The sequence below is a fragment of the Budorcas taxicolor genome, chromosome 3 (genome assembly GCF_023091745.1).
Source record: "Budorcas taxicolor isolate Tak-1 chromosome 3, Takin1.1, whole genome shotgun sequence".
Lineage (NCBI taxonomy): Eukaryota > Metazoa > Chordata > Mammalia > Artiodactyla > Bovidae > Budorcas > Budorcas taxicolor.
The window spans coordinates 82,122,758-82,144,257 of NC_068912.1; the positions used below are offsets into that span (position 1 = coordinate 82,122,758).

The following is a 21,500-nucleotide window of genomic DNA, read 5'->3' on the forward strand; positions in this document are numbered from 1 at the left end:
GGTGGCCAAAGTATTGGAGTTTCAGCCTCAACATCAGTCCTTACAATGAATTTTCAGGACTGATTTCCTTTAGGATGGACTGGTTGGATCTGCTTGCAGTTCAAGGGGCTCTCAAGAGTCTTCTCCAACACCACAGTTCAAAAGCATCAATTCTTTAGCACTCAGCTTTCTTTATAGTCCAACTCTCACATCCATACATGACCACAGGAAAAACCATAGCCTTGACTAGACGGACCTTTGTTGGCAAAGTAATGTCTCTGCTTTTGAATATACTATCTAGGTTGGTCATAACTGTTCTTCCAAGGAGTAAGCGTCTTGTAATTTCATGGCTGCAATCACCATCTGCAGTGATTTTGGAGCCCAAAAGAATAAAGTCTGTCACTGTTTCCACTGTTTCCCCATCTATTTCCCATGAAGTGATGGGACCAGATGCCATGATCTTAGTTTTCTGAATGCTGAATTTTAAACCAACTTTTCACTCTCCTCTTTCACTTTCATCAAGAGGCTTTTTAGTTCTTCTTCACTTTCTGCCATAAGGGTGGTGTCATCTGCATATCTGAGGTTATTGATATTTCTCCCAGCAATCTGATTCCAGCTTGTGCTTCATCCAGCCCAGCATTTCTCATGATGTACTCTGCATAGAAGTTAAATAAGCAGGGTGGCAATACACAGCCTTGACGTACTCCTTTTCCTATTTGGAACCAGTCTGTTGTTCCATGTCCAGTTCTAACTGTTGCTTCCTGACCTGCATACAGATTTTTCAAGAGGCAGATCAGGTGGTCTGGTATTCCCATCTCTTGAAGAACTTTCCACAGTTTGTTGTGGTCCACACAGTCAAAGGCTTTGGCATAGTCAATAAAGCAGAAGTAGATGTTTTTCTGGAACTCTCTTGCTTTTTTGATGATCCAACAGATGTTGGCAACTTGATCTCTGTAGGACCACCCAAGACAGACAGGTCATGGTGGAAGAGTTCTGATAAAACGTGTTCTGCTGGAGAAGGCAATGGCAAACCACTTCAGCAGTCTTGCCTTGAGAACCCCATGAACAGTATGAAAAATTTTTTTAAAAAATCCTGTTTCACACGGGTCACAATTTTTTGACATCACAATCCCTTACTCCGAGACTGAAAAAAAAAATTGTTTAAGTTGGCATTTATCATGATCCAATTAAATAACCTACTACAGTTGACCCTGAACAACATGCAGATTAGGGGCACTGACTCTCCATACAGTTGAAAATCCAAATATAATTTACAGTCAGCCATCTCTCTCTGAGGTTTCTCTGGATCTAGGTTCCACAACCTCGGATTCAACCAACCATGGATTCTGTAGTACAGTATTTACTATTGAAAGAAATCCATGTATAAAGGGGCCTGCACAGTTCAAACCCATGTTGTTCAAGGATCAACTGTATTCATCTTCAAAGGGTCTACTTTTCTTAGTGTCTGATCCACAATATGTAGGTTTGTGAGGGAGTGAGGATTAATAAAATGATCAAGGCATGCTAGGCAGCCATGGGCACCGTACAGCATGGTACCTGCTGGTCACAGTTATCTACCCCGGCAGCAACATCCATGTGAGCAATCCTGGGTCCTGTATCTGTCTGGCTGGAACTCAAAGTCAAGATACAGTGAACCCAAGAAACTCCATACAAGTCAGAGATCCTTTCAACAGCTTGAAACTGGGAAGCTGGGCCAGGCCAATAGTGGAGACCAGAGGACCCACTTCTCTAAACAGGGTTACCCAAACACAGGTACCAAACTGTTATTTCCAAATTCACGTAATGATAGGGCGCGTTAGCACAAGGTTTTATTGTACTTACTCCAGAGTTGTTGAAGGACTGAATTAAACATGTAAAACTGTTAAGCAACTGCCTAACACAAAGTGAGTGTGCCATAGGAGTTCTAATTAGTCATTAGCTACAAAACCACTGGGATGGATACAGTAGTGGAAAAGCATCAATAACTCAAAAACCACATTTTGAACAATATAATTTGATTTGTTTTTCAGCTTCTTCTAAGGCAAAAGCTATTTTTCATTTACTTTAACACTGAGGTCCACTGGAGATAGCAAAGGAGGCATGGATGGGAAGTATGCAAAGGTATACACTAACCGTAAAACCACTGGTTGGACTGGGAAGAAGGAATAATAGAGCCAAGAAAGGTGCTACCTATCTTTATGGAAATGCATAAGTAAGAAGAGAGAAATTCGTGGAAGAAGATAGCTTAAAAGTGTTTCAAGTAAAGCTTCAAAACCTACCTGTAGAAACAAAGCAAATAGTTAATTCTCCTGCTTTATATGTATCAGATCCACCTGAAAAGTTGGATAAATACCATTGGAATCTAATGTCCTTTCCCACTGAATTCCCATGTAATCTCAGTAGATGTTTTATCAGAAAAAAAACTCTAGCTGCCACAGCAAACTACAAAATTACTCCAAGTCTGTTATCATTAACTTCAAAATATAATTTTTTCTAATATATTGTGGCTATTTTTGCTTTGTGCAAAAATATATTCTATTTTAAAACAGTTCCAAACTTAAAGAAGTTTCAAGAACAGTTCAAAGAATGTCTGTATATCAAATGTAAAAATTTAATTAAAAACACCTTAAGAAAAATTCAAAGATAAGAACAGAAAGAAGATATTTATTTTATACATATACACACACCAAAACAAATGATTGAAATGCAGAATACTATTATACACTGCCGAATACTACGGCAGACAGACTTTAAAGTCATACCGATGAACCCATCTCCTGGTATTCCTGCCATGTGTGCGTACAATCAATTCCCTCCCCTTGAGTGTGAACAAGACATGTGATAACCAAGTACAAAAAAAGTGACAGGATGATCATTCTTCTGCTTATGTTTTACATATATGTAAGATCCCATCTTGCTGGCTAAGCTACAGAGTACTCCCTTTCACTGACTTGGAAGAAGAAAACTGTCATGTGTCAGTAAGTGGGCATAATGGAGAAGCCACATAGCAAGAAACTGCAGGGAGACTCTAAAGATAAAGGTAGCTTCCAACAAGAAACCAAAGCCCTTACTTTTATAGGTGCAAGGAAATTAATTCTGCCAGTAACTTGAGGGAACTTGGAAATGGTTCTTTCCCCAGCTGCGCCTCTGAGCAGTCTCAGATGACAACTGAATTGCAGCCTCCGGAGACTCTGATCATAACACTGAAATAAGCTGCGCCTGGACTTCTATAATAAATGTGTGTTTTGGACTTCCCTGGTGGTACAGTGGTTAAGAATCCTCCTGCCAGTGGAGGGGACACAGGTTTGATCCCTGGTCCAGGAAGGTTCCACATGCTGTGGGGCCACTGAGCCTGTGAACTGCAACTACTGAAGCCTGTGCACCTACAGCCCACGTTCCTCAACAAGAGAAATCACTGCAATGAGAAGCCTAGCACAGCTAGAGAGTAGCTGCCACTTGCCACAGCTAGAGAAAGCCCAGCACAGCAATGAGGAACACAGGGCAACCAAAAATGAAAACTGAATGTATGGACTGTTATTGTGGTCATTTGTTACACAGAAGAGAAAGTTAATATAATTTTTTATCTTAAAATCACACAAATCATTACAAAAAAGATCAGCAATTCATCAGTAACCTGGGGGAAATATATAAATATGCAACTTTGAGAAAAATATGATAACCAGTAAATACACCAGGGGCTTCTCAGGTAACACAGTGGCAAAGAATCTGCCTGTCGATGCAGATACACAAGAGACGTGGGTTTGATCCCTGGGTTGGGAAGATCCCCTGGAGCAGAAAATGGCAACCCACTCCAATATTCTTGCCTGGGAAAATTCCACTGACAGAGGAGCCTGGTGGGCTATAGTCCATGGGGTCACAAACAGTCAGACATGAAGGAAACTCAACATCACATGTACTCAAGAAAATGGAGATTTTATAAGTCTGGTGGTGTTATTATTAAATATTGGTAAGGGTAAGAGATATTCTGGTATTGGTATCCATTATAACCGGCTACCTTAGAGATTCCACTTCTAGGAATCTACCTAGAAAAAACATGTACACGTGCATATAGGAGAAATGTACTTTAGTTAATCATTCCCTTACCAAAACATATTCAGGCTTCTCATAGTTATAACAATGCTGAAATAAACAGTGAGTCCCACAATTCCTCACTTATAAAACTGTGACCTTGTTTTAAAAAGCAACGTACTCAGGGTAGGTGGACACTTCTCCTACCCCAGGTGATAAACCATGCCTGCACTGAGCCAGGCATTTCTATTAATGATTGCTTTAAGGGTGGAAAAGATTTTGCTCCACAACAAAAAGACACATGAAAAATAAGGTATTATTATTCCTGCCTTGAATATGGCTGTACAAATTCACAACAAAGTCACAGTGCTGGTAGCCTTGGCTGTCATCTGATCTTGGGGTAAAAAGCCTCAGGATGAAGAGCCAACATGCCAAGAAGAAAGGAAAGGGAAGAAAATGGAAAAGCCTGAGTTCTTTAACTGCTTGAGCCACTTTACCAGCCCTGCAAAGATCTACTTATGAAGATAATTATTTTATTGCTTAAACTACTATTAGGTTTTCTACTACTTAATGCCAAAAGTGCTTCTGACATCACACATTAAGGAATTGTCATTATAAAAATTATAAAAATTGTCATTTAAAGAAAAAATTTGCTTTCCTCTATAACTTTCAACTATGTACAATGAAATGGAATAAATCAGTTTTTAAATTTAGAATTATAAAACTGACATTTTAAAATTTTACCTGATAGATTCTGATTTCATATTTCAGACAACTATATTACTTGAAAGTTTTGACTATAACTAACTTTCTAGATGAAGACAGAAGGACTTCACACTTGAAAAACTGAAGTTAAAAAATAAGAAACCATTCTTCAGTCACATTACTAGGTAACCAAAATGGCAAACTAATCAAATTTGACAAAATTAGACAATTCAAAATATTAGAAATGTTAGAAATATTAGAAATGTTATTTCCAATACAAATTTATATCCACTATTGAACCTGCCCCAAGTATATATTTTCTGTTTTGTAAACTATGCCATTGAGATATATCTTTTTCAATGATAGTCATTATAAATGATATAACAATAAAGTTCAAACTACGAAAAAAAGAAATCACACCATTTAAACATTAGAACTTGGTGCTTTCACTGCCATGGCCTCTGATTCAACCCCTGGTCAGAGAACTAAGATCCTCCAAGCTGTGCAGTGAGGTCAAAAATAACCAAAACACACATACGCACACATCTATTTAAAAAAAAAAGAATATCATTAGCTGATCTCTATTATAAATATTCCGAATTTGGAGTAGGTAGAGCCAACCTGTTAATAGAGAGTTCAATGTGAAGTTCTTATATATAACTCTCTTTCATAAAGGAGTTAAATAAAAGCAGTGACCAAACCAATCAAGAGAATGATAAAAACAGTTTGTACAACCAGGTTTAATCAAATAATCTACCAGGCACATAATAAGTAAAAAAGAATACTGTCATCAATTATCAGAACATGTTCAACAAAAATGGCAATGCACAGATTTTTTTTGAAGACATAACTACAGCTAACATTTATTGAGAGCTCATTACACTTCGGGCACTGGTGTAAGTGCTTTAAGTGAAATCATTTTATTCAATCTTCACAATAAGCCAGTGAAATATGTATTCTATTATTTCTATTCTATGAGTGATAAAACTGTGGCAGAGACAGTTAAATAACTCGCCCAAGCTCACACTGCCGGTAAAGAATACAGTCTCCGTCTGAACACTAATACACACACATACACAGGCAGTCTGACTTGAACATCTACATTCTTCATCATAAGCTACTGCTTCTTTACATCTCATACGTTCCTAACAGAGAAACTCTGAGAAACCACCAAAAGAAATATTCTTAGTCCATAAACTTTCACAGTCTATATCCTGAGGAGCTTTCATGGCATACAGTGTCCTATCCTTAAAGTTCTAGTTTAGTATCATATTCCAGCTGGTAGCTGAGTATATGGTAACTTTCAGGAGGATAAAATTTCAAAATGAGCTGACAATATACAGAGTAACATGTGACTTCAATAAATACGAAGAGAGGATGCTAAAGATGAAGAAACAGTGTATTTTCCTTATAGGTAACTTCAAATAATCTACGTTAACTGACTGATAAACAATAAAATCAAGTTAAAATTATACATACCATTGTTTGATGGGTAAATTAAAAGTAATCTCTTGCCAGTGTCTCTGAGCTTCATAATCACCAAACATAGGGGGCTTTCCAGCACCTAAAATAATAAGGGGAAAAAAAGCAAATAAATTTATACTTTATTGATCACTGTCTTACAGCAATCACATTCAAGGAATGAGGAAGGGCAGATACTAAGGTCACAACTGGGATAATGTTAGGGGAGCGCATGAAGCTGAGTGGGAACCAACAGATGTTCACTGCAGAGCACTCACCTCATGAGCTCCACTGCCTTCCTTTGCCCTAATAAACAAAACAGAACTTCCTGTCCCACTGTCAGCTCCATAAGCTTTTTAAATTAGCATTTTCTGTTTAAAAGAAAGCCAATTTTTGTTTATTTTCAACTCCCCTTCCCGGTATTTAGAGTATATAAGTACCTCCCTTAACATAATCAATATAAATTTCCCAAAGTTGCTTGTAAATTGGAATTTTGTTAACTCCAGTTCACTGAAAGACAGTATTTTTCTTAAATGGCAAAAAATTCTATAAAGCAAAGAATCTTAAAAAATAAATAAATAAATATATATTATATATATATACACATATATACTTTAGTATGCTAGTGATTTTATTTCCTCATGAAAATTTTCTAAACTATAAAGATAGTATAGATGGAAGAAAAGGACACAGAAGTGACTTCAAAAGTCAGAGATGAGGTCTGAATTCTAGCCCTGCTAGCACACTGAGTGACACTGTGACCCTGAGCAAATGACCTTAGCTCTCTAAGCCTTAGCACATTAAAAACAGAATCAATACTATCACACCTAAAGGATTGTTGGAATAAAGATAATGAACATAAAATGCTCTGTGTAGTACCTAGTACACAGAAACATTCAATGAATATTAACACTAATTAGGTTTCTTTTAATTTTTTTTTTTTGGGGGGGGGCCATGCAATGCAGCATGTGGGATCTTAGTTCTCTGACCAGGGATGGAACCCACACCCTATATGCTAGAAGCACCCAGTCTTGACCATTAGACCACCAGGAAAATCCTTTACTTAGTTTTTAATTAACTAGTTGATAATACTAATCACAAGATATCCAAGTTTATTTTTATTTCATGAGAAACACTGTAAACTATACTGTCCAGTAAGTATCATAAAACAATTGTAATAACATATGTCTATATTTTACAAACTAACTATAAATTTAAGGTCAAGTATAGAACCAAAAACCAAAGACATTGATTAGGTCAGGGTTTGATGTCAAATGAATTAAAAACTGCCAGTTTATAGTTTACTTCTAAATTGCAAATAAGGGATAATGGATCTTTAATAGCTAACAATAGACAGTATCTGCTACACACCAAATACAACAGTAAAATAGGGATTATTATCATCCCCAGTTTATAGCTGGCAAACTGGAAACAAGGGTCACCGAGGTAATGAGTAGCAGAGTCTGGACTGGAACCCAGGCAGACCGGCTCTGTAATTCATGTTCCTAGCTCCTACTGTGTATTGCCTCACAACTTGGTTAAGTTGTTGCCTCAACAATTAGGTTGTTAACCTCAAATCATTTTACATGACATAAAGGTAATTCCACTTAATAGTAAACAAACCACTATTTAGCTAGCAGTTGATTACAAAATTTTATGAGAAAGCCCAAATAGGTACAGTACAGATACAGGTTTCTCAATCAGCAAGTAAAAAAATCACATGTAGTCATATATTCATTAATTCATTGGGAAGGTGTACCACACCGGTGAATGACATATTATCACCTTTTACTCTAACCCAGATGTTCTCTACCTTTGAAACACAACATTAGGTAGATTTTTTGCATTTTAACAGCCATATTATGCCACTATTCCTTAAATGCTAGCATCTCCACGAAGGAGATACTCCCTATAATCATGGGGAAAGCAGATTAACATCTCCAAAGAGTATACACAGTGAGTGACTGCCACAAAGAATTGCCCACAGTACAGACACATGGATACACACACAAAAACCTACCCCGTCTCTCTCTTGGAAAGTACAATGTCTTGTTCATTTTTGCTTTCTCGGGATGTAATTGCACCTAGCAGATTCTCTGAATGATGATGTAGCAAGGATGTCAATATTATCAATATGATATAACAGGATTTTAAGTTTAAAAAGATTTGAAATTTTGAGTCTCTGATTTTCCACTTACTAAATGTGCAACACTAAGCAGTTTGTGACAGACCAATTAATTATGCCAAGGCTACTTTAACACAATGCCCATACATTGGTTCCTGCCTCAAAACATCTTTAAGTTACTATCTGACATTTCGAAATTTCAAGCCTCCGTTCATGCTGCTTATTCCCTCTCCCTATTCATATAACTCTTGTATCAACTCATATCCAATGTCTAAGAACCATCTCAACTGCCAAATTTGCCACAAAACCTTCCTGTATAAATTAAAAGCACACTGATCATTAATTATTGACTTCTCAGAAGGGCAAACTATAGACATCATACTTATGTAGATATATAATATGGTTAGATAGCATCACTGACTCAATAGACATGAATTTGAGCAAGCTCCAGGAGAGAGTGAAGGACAGGGAAGCCTGGTGTGCTGCAGTCCATGGGGTCGCAGAGTTGGACATGACTTAGTGACTGAACAACAACAATAGATTTTAAGCATTACTTATCAAACCTCTATATTATTATTTTATTATTCAAACAAGTAGTGAAATACTTATTTTCCTCACATGAGGCGAGGGATTCTCAGTGTGATTACGGAAAAAGAATTATTAGCAACTTCAGTAGTGAAAACATTTCTAAGTACTTAAGAGCAAAATAAAGCGCCAAGAACTTTAGATATAATTCATTTGATCCTCAACCTATGATTTTATCAGCATTTTACTGATGAGGAGACTAAAACTCTGAAATTTTAAAATAACTTGTGCACCATCATACAGTCAGTAGACACAGTAACATTCAAACTCACAGGCATTTGATCTCAGTGCCTGAGTCCTTGTCAGAGAAGAAATGGTTTGAATACATATAGAGTCATGAGTTGAATAAGAAATAGAAGACAAGAGACATTACAAAAAATAAACACCAAACGAAGTGTACCAATTGTTCAGTGAATTGAAAACCTGTTACCACAATATCTCAGAGCAGTATCTCCTTTTGTTTAACAAACAGCATATAAAAAAAGCAGAAATCAAAATAGGTAAGTAAAGCAGGTTTTTAAAACGGAAAAAAATTGACTTCTCATGATACTTATGTTTTCAGTATCATATATTTTGTCACATGATTATACTATTTTCTAATAGCGACCCAAATGAGAATTTTAGTTCCAATGGACACAGAATGTGATTTTTCTAGAGTTCAAAGGAAACATATTGTGAGACATACAGTATATACTTTGAATTAAAACTTGCTCCGTTAACTGAACAAGGGAGTTAACTGAATGGGAAATTAACCTACAATTTCCTTTAAAAAGGAAAATAATTCCCCAATGAATTAACTGCATCCTTGCATGTGCATTTTATAGATGTACGTATGTACGCTGGTGGGTATGTTTCTCTTTTTAAGCATACAGCTACTGTCTATAGGAAGATAGGAATTGATTTTTATTGTCTGCTTTTCTTTGTTTTTTGGTCCACTGGGATAATAAAAGTCATAGAGAATCTTAAGTAATTTCCTATACCTGAAAAAACCCAACTATCCAGATTTTCTGAAATTGCTCTAGACTTGTGGTCAATGTGGAGGAATTTATTACCATTCTCTAACAAATAGAAGAATGGATAATGACTCTCTTTAGGGTTGAGAAACAAGTTTCTGTCCAGAGTCTGACCTACTTCAATAAATTCAGCTGACACTGGCTATGAAATTAGTACTTAAGTTTTTAAAACTGCTAAAGTGCCCTTAAAGCAATCCAGAAGGACAACCCAACTGCACCTAAGGGAGCTTCACTTGGGAAGGGCAAAAAGGATTCCTTCTACTGTGATTAATTCTACAAATTCATTTACATGAAATTCAGAATTACATAAAGAAAACATATTAATGTACATTTACAAAGCTCCAATTTTGTCTCATTCTTAGGAAAATGAGCTTAAGCACCACTTAAATGTTCATTTTATTAATTGCTGAATTGTTCAGAATTATGTTAGAATTTAAAAAAACAAGTAGTTTCTTTGATAACAATATGTACTAATTGCCTTTACATTGAAATTTTAAACATTTTAAAGAGAAGAGAATATGGCTAAAATTTTCCCTAATAATTCCCCTTTTATATGTTCCCAGTGACTAAGAAGAAACATTACAAATAACAATGGGTAAGTGGAGAGAAACATACAGTATGTGCATCTCCAAAGAAATAATGGACTAATACTAAGCAAGCTCACCTGAGCTTCCTCACTCCAGTGTTTCCTAATTATGATCTTAAGCAAAATGAAAAACAAATTAAAATAAGCATGTTAAAAACAAACTATAATCAAAAACGTATTTCAATTATAGAGGGGGAAAAAAATCTCACAGAATCACAGACGTTACACTCTTTAAGTAATCCTCCCAATCTCCTATGATACAGAAGTTTGTCACGTGCGAATGTTGTTAACACTCTTTAGGACAGAGTTGGGAAGTCTGACAGAATAACCATTTTGGCATTTCTATTTTTCTCATCTGAAAAATGATTTTTAAAAAAATGTAACAACCACCTACAAAAGATGCTACAAGTATTTCCATGTACAGTAACAATACTCTTCTTACAGAGTAATCCAAAAGTACTCGTCTGCTGACTTTCTTAGAAGACAGTTTGAGAGTAAGGTTTAACTTTTTTTGAAGCATAGTTGATTTACAATGTTGTGTTAGTTTCAGGTGTCCAACAAAGAGATTCAGTTACACATACATATATACCTACTTTTTCAGATTCTTTTTCCTTATATTCAAGATATTGAATATAGTTTCCTGTGCTATAAAGTATGTCCTTACTGATGATCTATTTTATATATAGTAGTATATATATGTTATTCCCAACCTTCTGAGTATCCCTCCCACCCTTTCCCCTTTGGTAACTCTAAGTTTGTTTTCTGTATCTGAGAGTCTGTGAGTTTCTAAATAAGTTCATTTTGATTCCACGTATATATGATATCACATGATATTTGTCTCACATATTTCCAAAGACAACTTTTAATTGGGTTTTTCCTTAGCCCTCCATAACCCATTCCAGCTACCAAGTAACTCCCTCCTTCCATTCACTAACAAAGTTCCTAAAAGTTGCTAAGTCTACTTATTAATTCCCACTTAGTCATTTATGGTCTGATAATTAGGAGGCTCACAATGGCCTCCTAGTGATCCTCTTGTCTATTTTAAATTTTCATTCTATTTGACATGTCTAGAGTTTGACAGTTAGCTAGTCCTTATTTTTCAAATTCCCTGATTTCCTGGCTTCCAGGATAGTAACTTCTCTAGGCTCTAATCCTACATTGTTTCTTCTCAGTCACCTTTAATCTTTTCCCCTTCTCCATGGTTAAATCTGTTTTCTCAGTGGTTAAATCTGTTTTCCTCTTGCAATACAGACACTCCCAACTCTGCGGCTTCAACCATCATCTGTATCAACCTTTTGTAAACATCAAAATAACCTGTGGATCTTTAAAAAATGCCGATGAAACTAGTTTCCTGCAACATGGCAGACACAGAAAGTCAGAAAAACACCTCCAGTACAGGAAAAGTACATATTTTTTAATTATTTATTTTATATGTTATACATATACAGTTTTAATGTGTGGCTGAATTAGCAGCAAAATAATAGAATTCTTTAGAGTCCAGAAACAAACAAACAAAAAAAAGATAGACCCAGAAGAGTAAGCATTTGTCCTGAGGGTATCCAAACATCTTTAAGTGGCCACTACCCAAGGTACTGACCAGCTCAATGCCATGAGTAAGGAGGTAAAGCGTTGTACTTGAACAGACAGGAATTCAGTGTCAGAAAAACCTCTGCTAGAATAAACCTTTGACGAGATGGTGAAGATAATATTTATCTGTAGGTTGGCTCTTAGTAGTACATGAAAAAAGAAGTCTCCCCGAAATTCCTAACCATATGCCGACACTCACCCTGTTCGGGACCTGAATTCATGTAAAGTATATGCCAAAGAAATCATGAGATGAGAATCTGGTTTGACTTTTGCTAATGGATGTGAGTCTGAGTGAACTCTGGGAGTTCGTGATGGACAGGGAGGCCTGGTGTGCTGTGATTCATGGGGTCGCAAAGAGTCGGACACAACTGAGCGACTGAACTGAACTGAAAAGCGCCCAGGTACCTGGCAGGAGGCAACACAAACCCTCTGTGAAAAAATACACAGTAAACTCAGGCCTCAAAGAATTTCCACAAGTACTAGGTAATATGAGCTCACAATTCAAAAAAATCACTAACCTCATGAAGAAACAAAATACTATGAGCAAGAGTCATCAGAAACAAACTATTAAATGAGATGGCAGATATCAGAATTTTCTGATAGGTAATATAAAATAAGCATACTTAGTCTATTTAAAGACAAAACAGAACACACTGAGAGTATGTTGAAGAACAAGAGATGATCAGAAAGATCAAGAAGATCCAAATAGGAAACAAGTAGAAGTTGTAGAAATTAAAAACATAATAGCGGAAATCTGAAAACTCAACAGACAACCAAAAAAAGCAGATCAAACACAATTAGAAAAGTAATGAACAGGGAGATAGATCTGATGATTATAAAGAAAGCAGTGTGAAGAAACTGTAAGATGCAAAATAAAAGCAATTCTAAAGTAGAGGAAAGAGTGAAAAGACCCAACATGTATCTAATAAGACTTTGCACAAGGAGATTAGAAATGAGAGAGAAGTATTTGAAGAGACAATAAAATTATTCTCTGCTATACCACCTACACTTGGCACAAAGTGAGTGTCCAACTCATATCTGTTGAATGATTAAAAGAACAAAGATATAACATACTTCTAACAAGAAAGAAAAAGAATGAAAAGGGACATTGGCTAAGCATTTTCTAAAGAAACAGAAGGTACAACTCCCTAGAGACAGAAATCAAAAATCCTAAGAGGATAAATTTTTTAATATTCACCTGTAGATATACCACAGTGCAACTGCAGCAAGAGAGAAAAGACATATCATCTACCAAGGAAATACAATTAAAATGACAGCTGATGTCTGAACATCAGCAACAGACACTAGCAAACAATGAAAGAAGATTTTTGAAATGTTGATATTAAGAGAAAATAACTGTCAATACCAAATTCAATACCCATAAAAACATCACAACAAAGAGGAAAATAAAAGGTATTTTCAGTCAAAAATGGAGTTTGCCAACAACAGACTCTCAAAAAAACTCTTCCAAAGATGTACTTCAGGAAGAAAGAAAAGGCTCTCAAAGAAAGATGTACTATGCAAGACAGACAAACAAAGAAAATGAGGGTAAACCTCAGGAAATATTAATTATATAAAACAACAGTGACTAACCTAAAATCATGAAAGAAAGAAAATCTTAGGCAATAATACCATTTTAATTTGAGGCAGGAAGTAAAGATTTGTAGCTATAGTTAAAACATTTCTAAGGCCCTAGCATTGTTCAAGATGGCATTATGGATTTTGTTAAGCTGAATATGTATATGAAAAATATCGAGTAAGTCCTGAAAGGACAAAATGAAGTACAGCCTCCAAGTCAGGAAGAGAGACAAAATGGAATTAGGGAGGGGAATTGGTTAGACAGATTTGAATCACAGGGATTCAGAAAAGTGAAGTCGCTCAGTTGTGTCCAACTCTTTGCGACCCCATGGACTGTAGCCTACCAGGCTCCTCCGTCCGTGGGATTCTCCAGGCAAGAGTACTGGAGTGGGTTGCCATTTCCTTCTCCAGGAGATCTTCCCAACCCAGCGATCGAACCCGGGTCTCCCGCATTGCAGGCAGACGCTTTACATCTGAGCCACCAGGGAAGACAAAGAAAGTAAACTTTTAGACTTACTTAGTTTAGATGATTTGCAATCAATCTCTGAATGAAAGTGAAAGTGTTAGTCGCTCAGTCGTGTCCGGGTCTGTGTGACCCCATGGACTACAGCCCGCCAGGCTCCTCTGTCCATGAATCCTGGAGTGGGTTGCTATTTCCTTCTCCAGGGAATCTTCCTGACCCAGGGATTGAACCTGGTTAACCTGCATTGCAGGCAGATTCTTTACCATCTGAGCCACCAGGGAAGCCCAAGGGATTCAAAGGTAGAGGGTAAAAGAATAGAAAAAGATATATCAAGCAAAAAATAAGCTAAAGAAAACTAGTAAAGCAACATTAAATTTTAGAGAAAACAGACTTTAGGACAAAAGCATTACTGTAAATAAACAAGGACATGACAGTCATGTCATAAAATTCAACTCACAAGGAAAAAAATTCTAAATCACCTAATCATACAGATTCAAAATATTCAAGGAAATTGACAAAACTACAAAAAGAAACTGCCACTCTCTCAATAACTGGTAGATCAATTTGGCAAGAATCAGTAAGAATATAGAAAAACTTCATCAGAACAATTGACATTGAGTAAATGGGTGCCAAAGAATTGATGCTTTTGAACTGTGATGTTGGAGAAGGCTCTTGAGAGTCCCTTGGACTGCAAGGAGATCCAACCAGTCCATTCTGAAGGAGATCAGCCCTGGGATTTCTTTGGCAGGAATGATGCTAAAGCTGAAACTCCAGTACTTTGGCCACCTCATGCGAAGAGTTGACTCATTGGAAAAGACTCTGATGCTGGGAGGGATTGGGGGCAGGAGGAGAAGGGGACGACCGAGGATGAAATGGCTGGATGGCATCACAGACTCGATGGACGTGAGTCTGAGTGAACTGCGGGAGTTGGTGATGGACAGGGAGGCCTGGCATGCTGCGATTCATGGGGTCGCAAAGTCGGACACGACTGAGCAACTGAACTGAACTGAACTGAAATGGGTATATGCAGATTATTGAACTGGAGAATATATACATATTAAGCACACACACAACATTTAAAAAATTGATCACATACTAGCCCATGTTTCAACACATTTCAAAGAATTAGTCTCACTCATAAAGACTCTGTTGTTATTTTCTACTATACAATTAAATTTAAAATATCAAAGAGATCATTGTTAAAGCCTAAATATTAAAAAATTTTAAAATATACTTTCAAATTATTCATGAGTCAAAGCAAAATCACAATAGAAAGTAGAAAATATTACCTGTAGGGTGGTACTTGAAAGAAAATGTATAGCCTAAATGACTTTTTTATAAAGAAATGACTGAAACTTAACAAGCTAAAGCATGTGCTGAACAGCTAATGTAAGAATAAAGCCAAGCATACTAAGAAGATAAGAAAAGCTCAAATTAATTTTTTGAAAACACTAATAAAATCAATAAATGTCTAGTAAGGCTGATTTTTTAAAATGAATCAACATAAACCATATTTGAAATGAAAAAGGAACCATAACTAGTTATACAGCAAGGATATAAAAGATAAGAAAACATGATAATTTACATCAATACATTTTATTTTTTATTTGAATTTTTATTGGAGTATGGTTGATTTACCATGTTGTGTTACTTTCTGTTGCATAGCAGAGTGAGTCAGTTATACATATACATATATATCTCCACTCTTTTTTAGATTCTTTTTCCATATAGGTTATTACAGAGTATTGAACAGAGTTCCTTAAGCTATACAGTAGGTCCTCAATAGTTCTCTCTTTTATATATAGTAGAGTGTATATGTCAACCCCAGTCTCCCAATTTATCCCTCTCCGTCTAGTCAAGGCTATGGTTTTTCCAGTGGTCATGTATGGATGTGAGAGTTGGACCATAAAGGAAGCTGAGTGCTTCTTTCAAAAGAATTAATGCTTTTGAACTGTGGTGTTGGAGAAGACTCTTCAGAGTCCCTTCGACTGCAAGGAGATCCAACCAGCCCATCCCAAAGGAGATCAGTCCTGGGTGTTCATTGGAGGGACTGATGTTGAAGCTGAAATTCCAATACTTTGGCCACCTGATGTGGAGAGCTTACTCATTTGAAAGGACCCTGATGCTGGCAAAGACTGAGGGCAGGAGAAGGGGACAACAGGATGAGATGGTTGGATGGCATCACCGACACAATGGACATGGGTTTGGGTGGACTCCGGGAATTGGTGATGGACAGGGAGGCCTGGTGTGGTGCTGCGGTTCATGCGGTCGCAAAGAGTCAGACACGACTGAGCGACTGAACTGAACTGAACTGAACGACACATTTTGGGGCTTCCCTGATAGCTCAGTTGGCAAAGAATCTGCCTGCAATGTAGGAGACCCCAGTTCGATTCCTAGTTCAGGAAGATCCCCTGGAGAAGGAACACGCTACCCACTCCAGTATTCGTGGGCTTCCCTCATGGCTCAGCTGGTGAGAAGAATCACCTGCAATGCATGAGACCTGGGTTCAATCCCTGGATTGGGAAGATCTCCAGGAAAAGGAAAAGGCTATCCACTCCAGTATTCTGGCCGAGAGAATTCCATGGACTGTATAGTCCGTGGGGTCACAAAGAGTCAGACACGACTGAGTGACTTTCACAACACATTTTAAAACTCAGTTGAAATGAGCAAATTCTTAGAAAAATATAAACTAAAAAATAAATCAAGAAGAAACAGAAAGCCCAAATGTTCTATAACCATTAAGGAATTTAAATCACTGAATATTTTCCCACAAAGAGAATTTTAGACCCAAATCGTTTTGTTAGCAAGTTCTAGCCAAGCATTTAAACTACAGACAATTCCATGGGACTTCCCTGGTGTTTCCACAGGACTGCACTTCCACTGCAAGGGGGCACAGGTTCAATCCCTGGTCAGGAAACTAGAATCCTAAAAGCCATATGGCACAGCCAAAAAAATAATAAATGAATCACAAACAATTTCAATTCTGAATACTATTCCAGGTTGTAGGAAAAAAGGGTATACGCCCTAATTAATTTTATGTGGCTAGCACATCCTTGATAAATTTGACAAAGGAATTTCAAAAAGTAAAACTGCAAGCCAATTTTATTTGTGAGCATGGATGATAAAATCATAAATAATTAGTAAGCCAATCTGCAATATACTTTTTAAAAAAGGTACTATATCACAAATAGAGTTATGCCAGGAATGCAAGGTTGGTTCAGTGCTAGAAAGAACAAAAACATACTCAATGATAAATTAAAAGCACCTGTTAAAATTAACAACAAGATAAAGATGCCTGAATCATTACTTGAACACTGTAATAAACTACTAGAATTAAGAAGACAAGAAAAAAGAAAGAAAAAGGATAGGGAGTAAAAAAGAGGAAATAATACTCTAATTCACAGATCACTTCTTTTTTTTACACAGAAGTTTCAAAACATGGGCTTCCCTTGTGGCTCAGCTAGTAAAGAATCCACCTGCAATGTGGGAGTCCTGGGTTCGATCCCTGGGTTGGGATGATCCCCTGAAGAAGGGAAAGGCTACCCACTCCAGTATTCTGGCTTAGAGAATTCCAGGGACTGTATAGTCCATGGGGTCACAAAGAGTCAGACATGATTAACCAACTTTCACTTCACTTCAAAACATACTCCAGATAAATTATCATTTTTGGAAGGTTGCCAAATATTAACAAATCAACCACATTTTCATCCCCCTGGAACAGGCATTTAGATAAGCAATTTTTTAAAAGACACCATCAACAATGGGGAGGGAAAAAATATATAGGCTATCTAGCAATACACCTAAGAAAAGATGGGTAAAACTTTCATGTAGAAAACTATAAAATTTTGTTGAAAAACATTAAAGATTTAAATAAATGGAGAAACATACCATCTTAATGAATTAGAAGCCTTACTATGCCAATGATTGCCAATTATCCAAATTAGTCAATGGTATAGTATACAACTCCAATTAAAATCCAAACAGAGTTTTTCATAGGACTTTAACAATCTGATTTTTTAAAAAGACATATAAGACATATATGAGAATTCCCTGATGGTCCAGTGATTAAGACTTGGCACTTTCACTGCTGTGGCTCAGGTTCAATCTCTGGCATTAAGGGAACTAAGATCCCATAGAGCAGAGTCAAAGCACTGACTACGGAATAAAATATATTTGAGTTACAGTTGTCATTTATCAGTTGTCTCATTTTCCATTTGTAAACTAGAAATAATACCTATCTTCAGTGGTTATGATAGTAAGGAAAGTACTCAATGTCTAGCATTTGGTAAATACTTATGAAATAGAAACTCTACCTCTATTATTACGATTGTCTCATTTGTCTCTTTACATCCAACTTTCTTCCTACAATCATTTTTCATGATAATAATAAAATAGTAAAAAACAAGTTGTTTTTCTAAAACACAGCTAACTACACAGCCAAATCTCCAGCCATGCCTCCCTATCCTTTCTTTCCTTTTTTTCATGCTATCTAATACCAAATACTTACAACCATGCTCTCATGCTACCTACCATATCTCTGCACATGTTCTACCGTCTAGAATACGTTCCCCATTTTATTTGCGTAGCAAATGCCAACTTATCTTTCAAACCTTGAATTCAAACGCCATCCTGTGAAAAGTTTTCTGCAATGCATCGTGATCGTTTTCTATGTTAACATTGAAACTCACACTTCAACATTTACTTATCACATTGTATTGTGACTCAAAATTCTCCAAGCCAAGCTTCAACAATACGTGAACCGTGAACTTCCAAATGGTCAAGCTGGTTTTAGAAAAGGCAGAGGAACCAGAGATCAAATTGCCAACATCTGATGGATCATCGAAAAAGCAAAAGAATTCCAGAAAAACATCTACTTCTGCTTTATTGACTATGCCAAAGCCTTTAACTGTGTGCATCACAACAAACTGTGGAAAATTCTGAAAGAGATGGGAATACCAGACCACCTGACCTGCCTCTTAAGAAACCTGTATGCAGGTCAGGAAGCAACAGTTAGAACTGGACATGGAACAACAGACTGGTTCCAAATAGGAAAAGGAGTACGTCAAGGCTGTATATTGTCACCTTGCTTATTTAATTTATATGCAGAGTACATCATGAGAAATGCTGGGCTGGATGAAGCACAAGCTGGAATCAAGATTGCTGGGAGAAATATCAATAACCTCAGATATGCAGATGACACCACCCTTCTGGCAGAAAGCAAAGAAGAACTAAAGAGCTTCTTGATTAAAGTGAAAGAGGAGAGTGAAAAAGTTGGCTTAAAGTTCAACATTCAGAAAACGAAGATCATGGCATCCAGTCCCATCACTTCATGGCAAATAGATGGGGAAATAGTGGAAACAGTGACAGAATTTATTTTGGGGGGCTCCAAAATCACTGCAGGTGGTAACTGCAGCCATGAAATTAAAAGATGCTTGCTCCTTGAAAGAACAGTTATGACCAACCTAGGCAGCATATTAAAAAGCAGAGACATTACTTTGCCAACAAAGGTCCATCTAGTCAAGGCTATGATTTTTCCAGTAGTCATGTATGGATGTGAGAATTGGACTATAAAGAAAGGTGAGGGCCAAAGAATTGATGCTTTTGAACTGTGGTGTTGGAGAAGACTCTTGAGAGTCCCTTTGACTGCAAGGAGATCCAACCCGTCCATCCTAAAGGAGATCAGTCCTGAATATTCATTGGAAGGACTGATGCTGAAGCTGAAACTCCAATACTTTGGCCACCTGATGTGAAGAACTGACTCTTTGGAAAAGACCCTGATGCTGCAAAAGACTGAAGGCAGGAGGAGAAGGGGACGACAGAGGACGAGATGGTGTGGATGGCATCACCGACTCAATGGACATGAGTTTGAGTAAACTCTGGGAGTTGGCGATGGACAGGGAGGCCTGGTGTGCTGCAGTCCACTATGGGGTCGCAAAGAGTCAGACACAACTGAGCGACTGAACTGAACTGAACTAATTGTGACTACTTATCTACTAAAATGGAGACCCCTTTAAGTATTAGATAGTCACCTTAAATTTCTAGCCCTTAGCATAGTGCCTGGAATAGGAGAGGTATTAAATAAATATTCACAAGGTTAAATTTAATCCCACCCCCAATCTCCAGGACCAGACTCCATCAATCCCACCCCCACTCCATTTCTCTCACATCATTCCCAATCTTATTCTCCACTGCTCTCTTCCTTTCAAGGTAGTAATATGCCTTCTCTACCCTGGGCTTTCCAGGTGGCTTTAGTGGTAAAGAACCTGCCTGCCAATGCAGGAGACATAACAGACTCAGGTTTGATCCCTGGGTCGGGAAGATACCCTGGAGGAGGACATGGCAACCTATTCCAGTATCTTTGTCTGGAGAATCCAGTGGACAGAGGAGCCTGGCAGGCTACAGTCTATAGCATCGCAGAGTCGGACACAAGTGAAGCAACTTAGCATCCATACACAAGCCTTCTCTACCCTAAACAAACAAAAAAGCCTGCTTTGATTCTGCTCCCCCTTTGAAGTACTAGCTCATTTCTCTCTTCAACAGCTAAGAGATAACTGTTTCTTAATTTGTCATCTTCCCAGTTAGAATACATCTTTCTTTTCTCATATTACAAAGCCTGTGCTTCTATTTAGCTCTTATGCAAATTCTATTTATTAGCATTAGATGTTTAAGCGCCTTTTCTTGACTATACTAATAAAACCTGAAATTCTTCTCTGTCTCAGTCAGAAAACTATAAACTATTACCAAAAACAAAAAACCTCAAAAAACAGACAAAAAGAAAGATTCAAAAAAAAATTCACCTATCAAATGAAAAATATATTACCTGAGTAAGAATTGAGAGAAACTGTCCACCGTACTGTTAGTCCTAGTAAGACTGCAGCTGTCATCAAGTACCATTTCTCCATATTTTTTCTTCGAATTCAGAGAGAGGAAAAAAATACAGGAATACTAATACAGGAATACTTTTAACATGCAGTCAATCACTTCTTTTCTTGATCAGAGAAATATTATCAATTATTTGGAATTAGGATTTGGAGAGGATTTTAATTGATGCTTCGTTTCCAGTTAAATATTGCTTTTAAACTCTAGGAAGAAGTAGCCTGCAGGGAAAACAAAAAAGATACCAAGATTTAGCTGAGCACAGTGCCCAAACAACAAACATTAAACCAAAGACAAAGATGGAGAAATGGGGGAAGGGGACAGTCAAGGAAAGCGGATAATTTTAAGTTCCTTATTCCCTAGTCCTCCAGTCAGGAAATGAACCTCAAAAGGTTAGCTCTCCAGGACTTCCCTGGTGGTGCAGTCGTTAAGAGTCCATGCTCCCAATGCAGGGAATTTGAGTTTGATCCCTGGTCCTTGGGGAACTAAGATTCCATGGGCCAATCGGTGAGG

General features: G+C 37.2%; 1 protein-coding gene across 1 annotated transcript in view; it reads right to left on the reverse strand.

Annotated features, from left to right (window-relative positions):
• ALG6 (ALG6 alpha-1,3-glucosyltransferase) overlaps positions 1-21,039 on the reverse strand; it is a 53,078-nt gene extending 32,039 nt beyond the window's left edge. Inside the window, 2 exon segments of the mRNA XM_052637439.1 lie at positions 6,193-6,277; positions 20,932-21,039. Of these exon segments, the coding sequence (XP_052493399.1) occupies positions 6,193-6,277; positions 20,932-21,013 (167 nt within the window). The 5' untranslated portion in view covers positions 21,014-21,039.
• Positions 21,040-21,500: the final 461 nt, after the last annotated feature.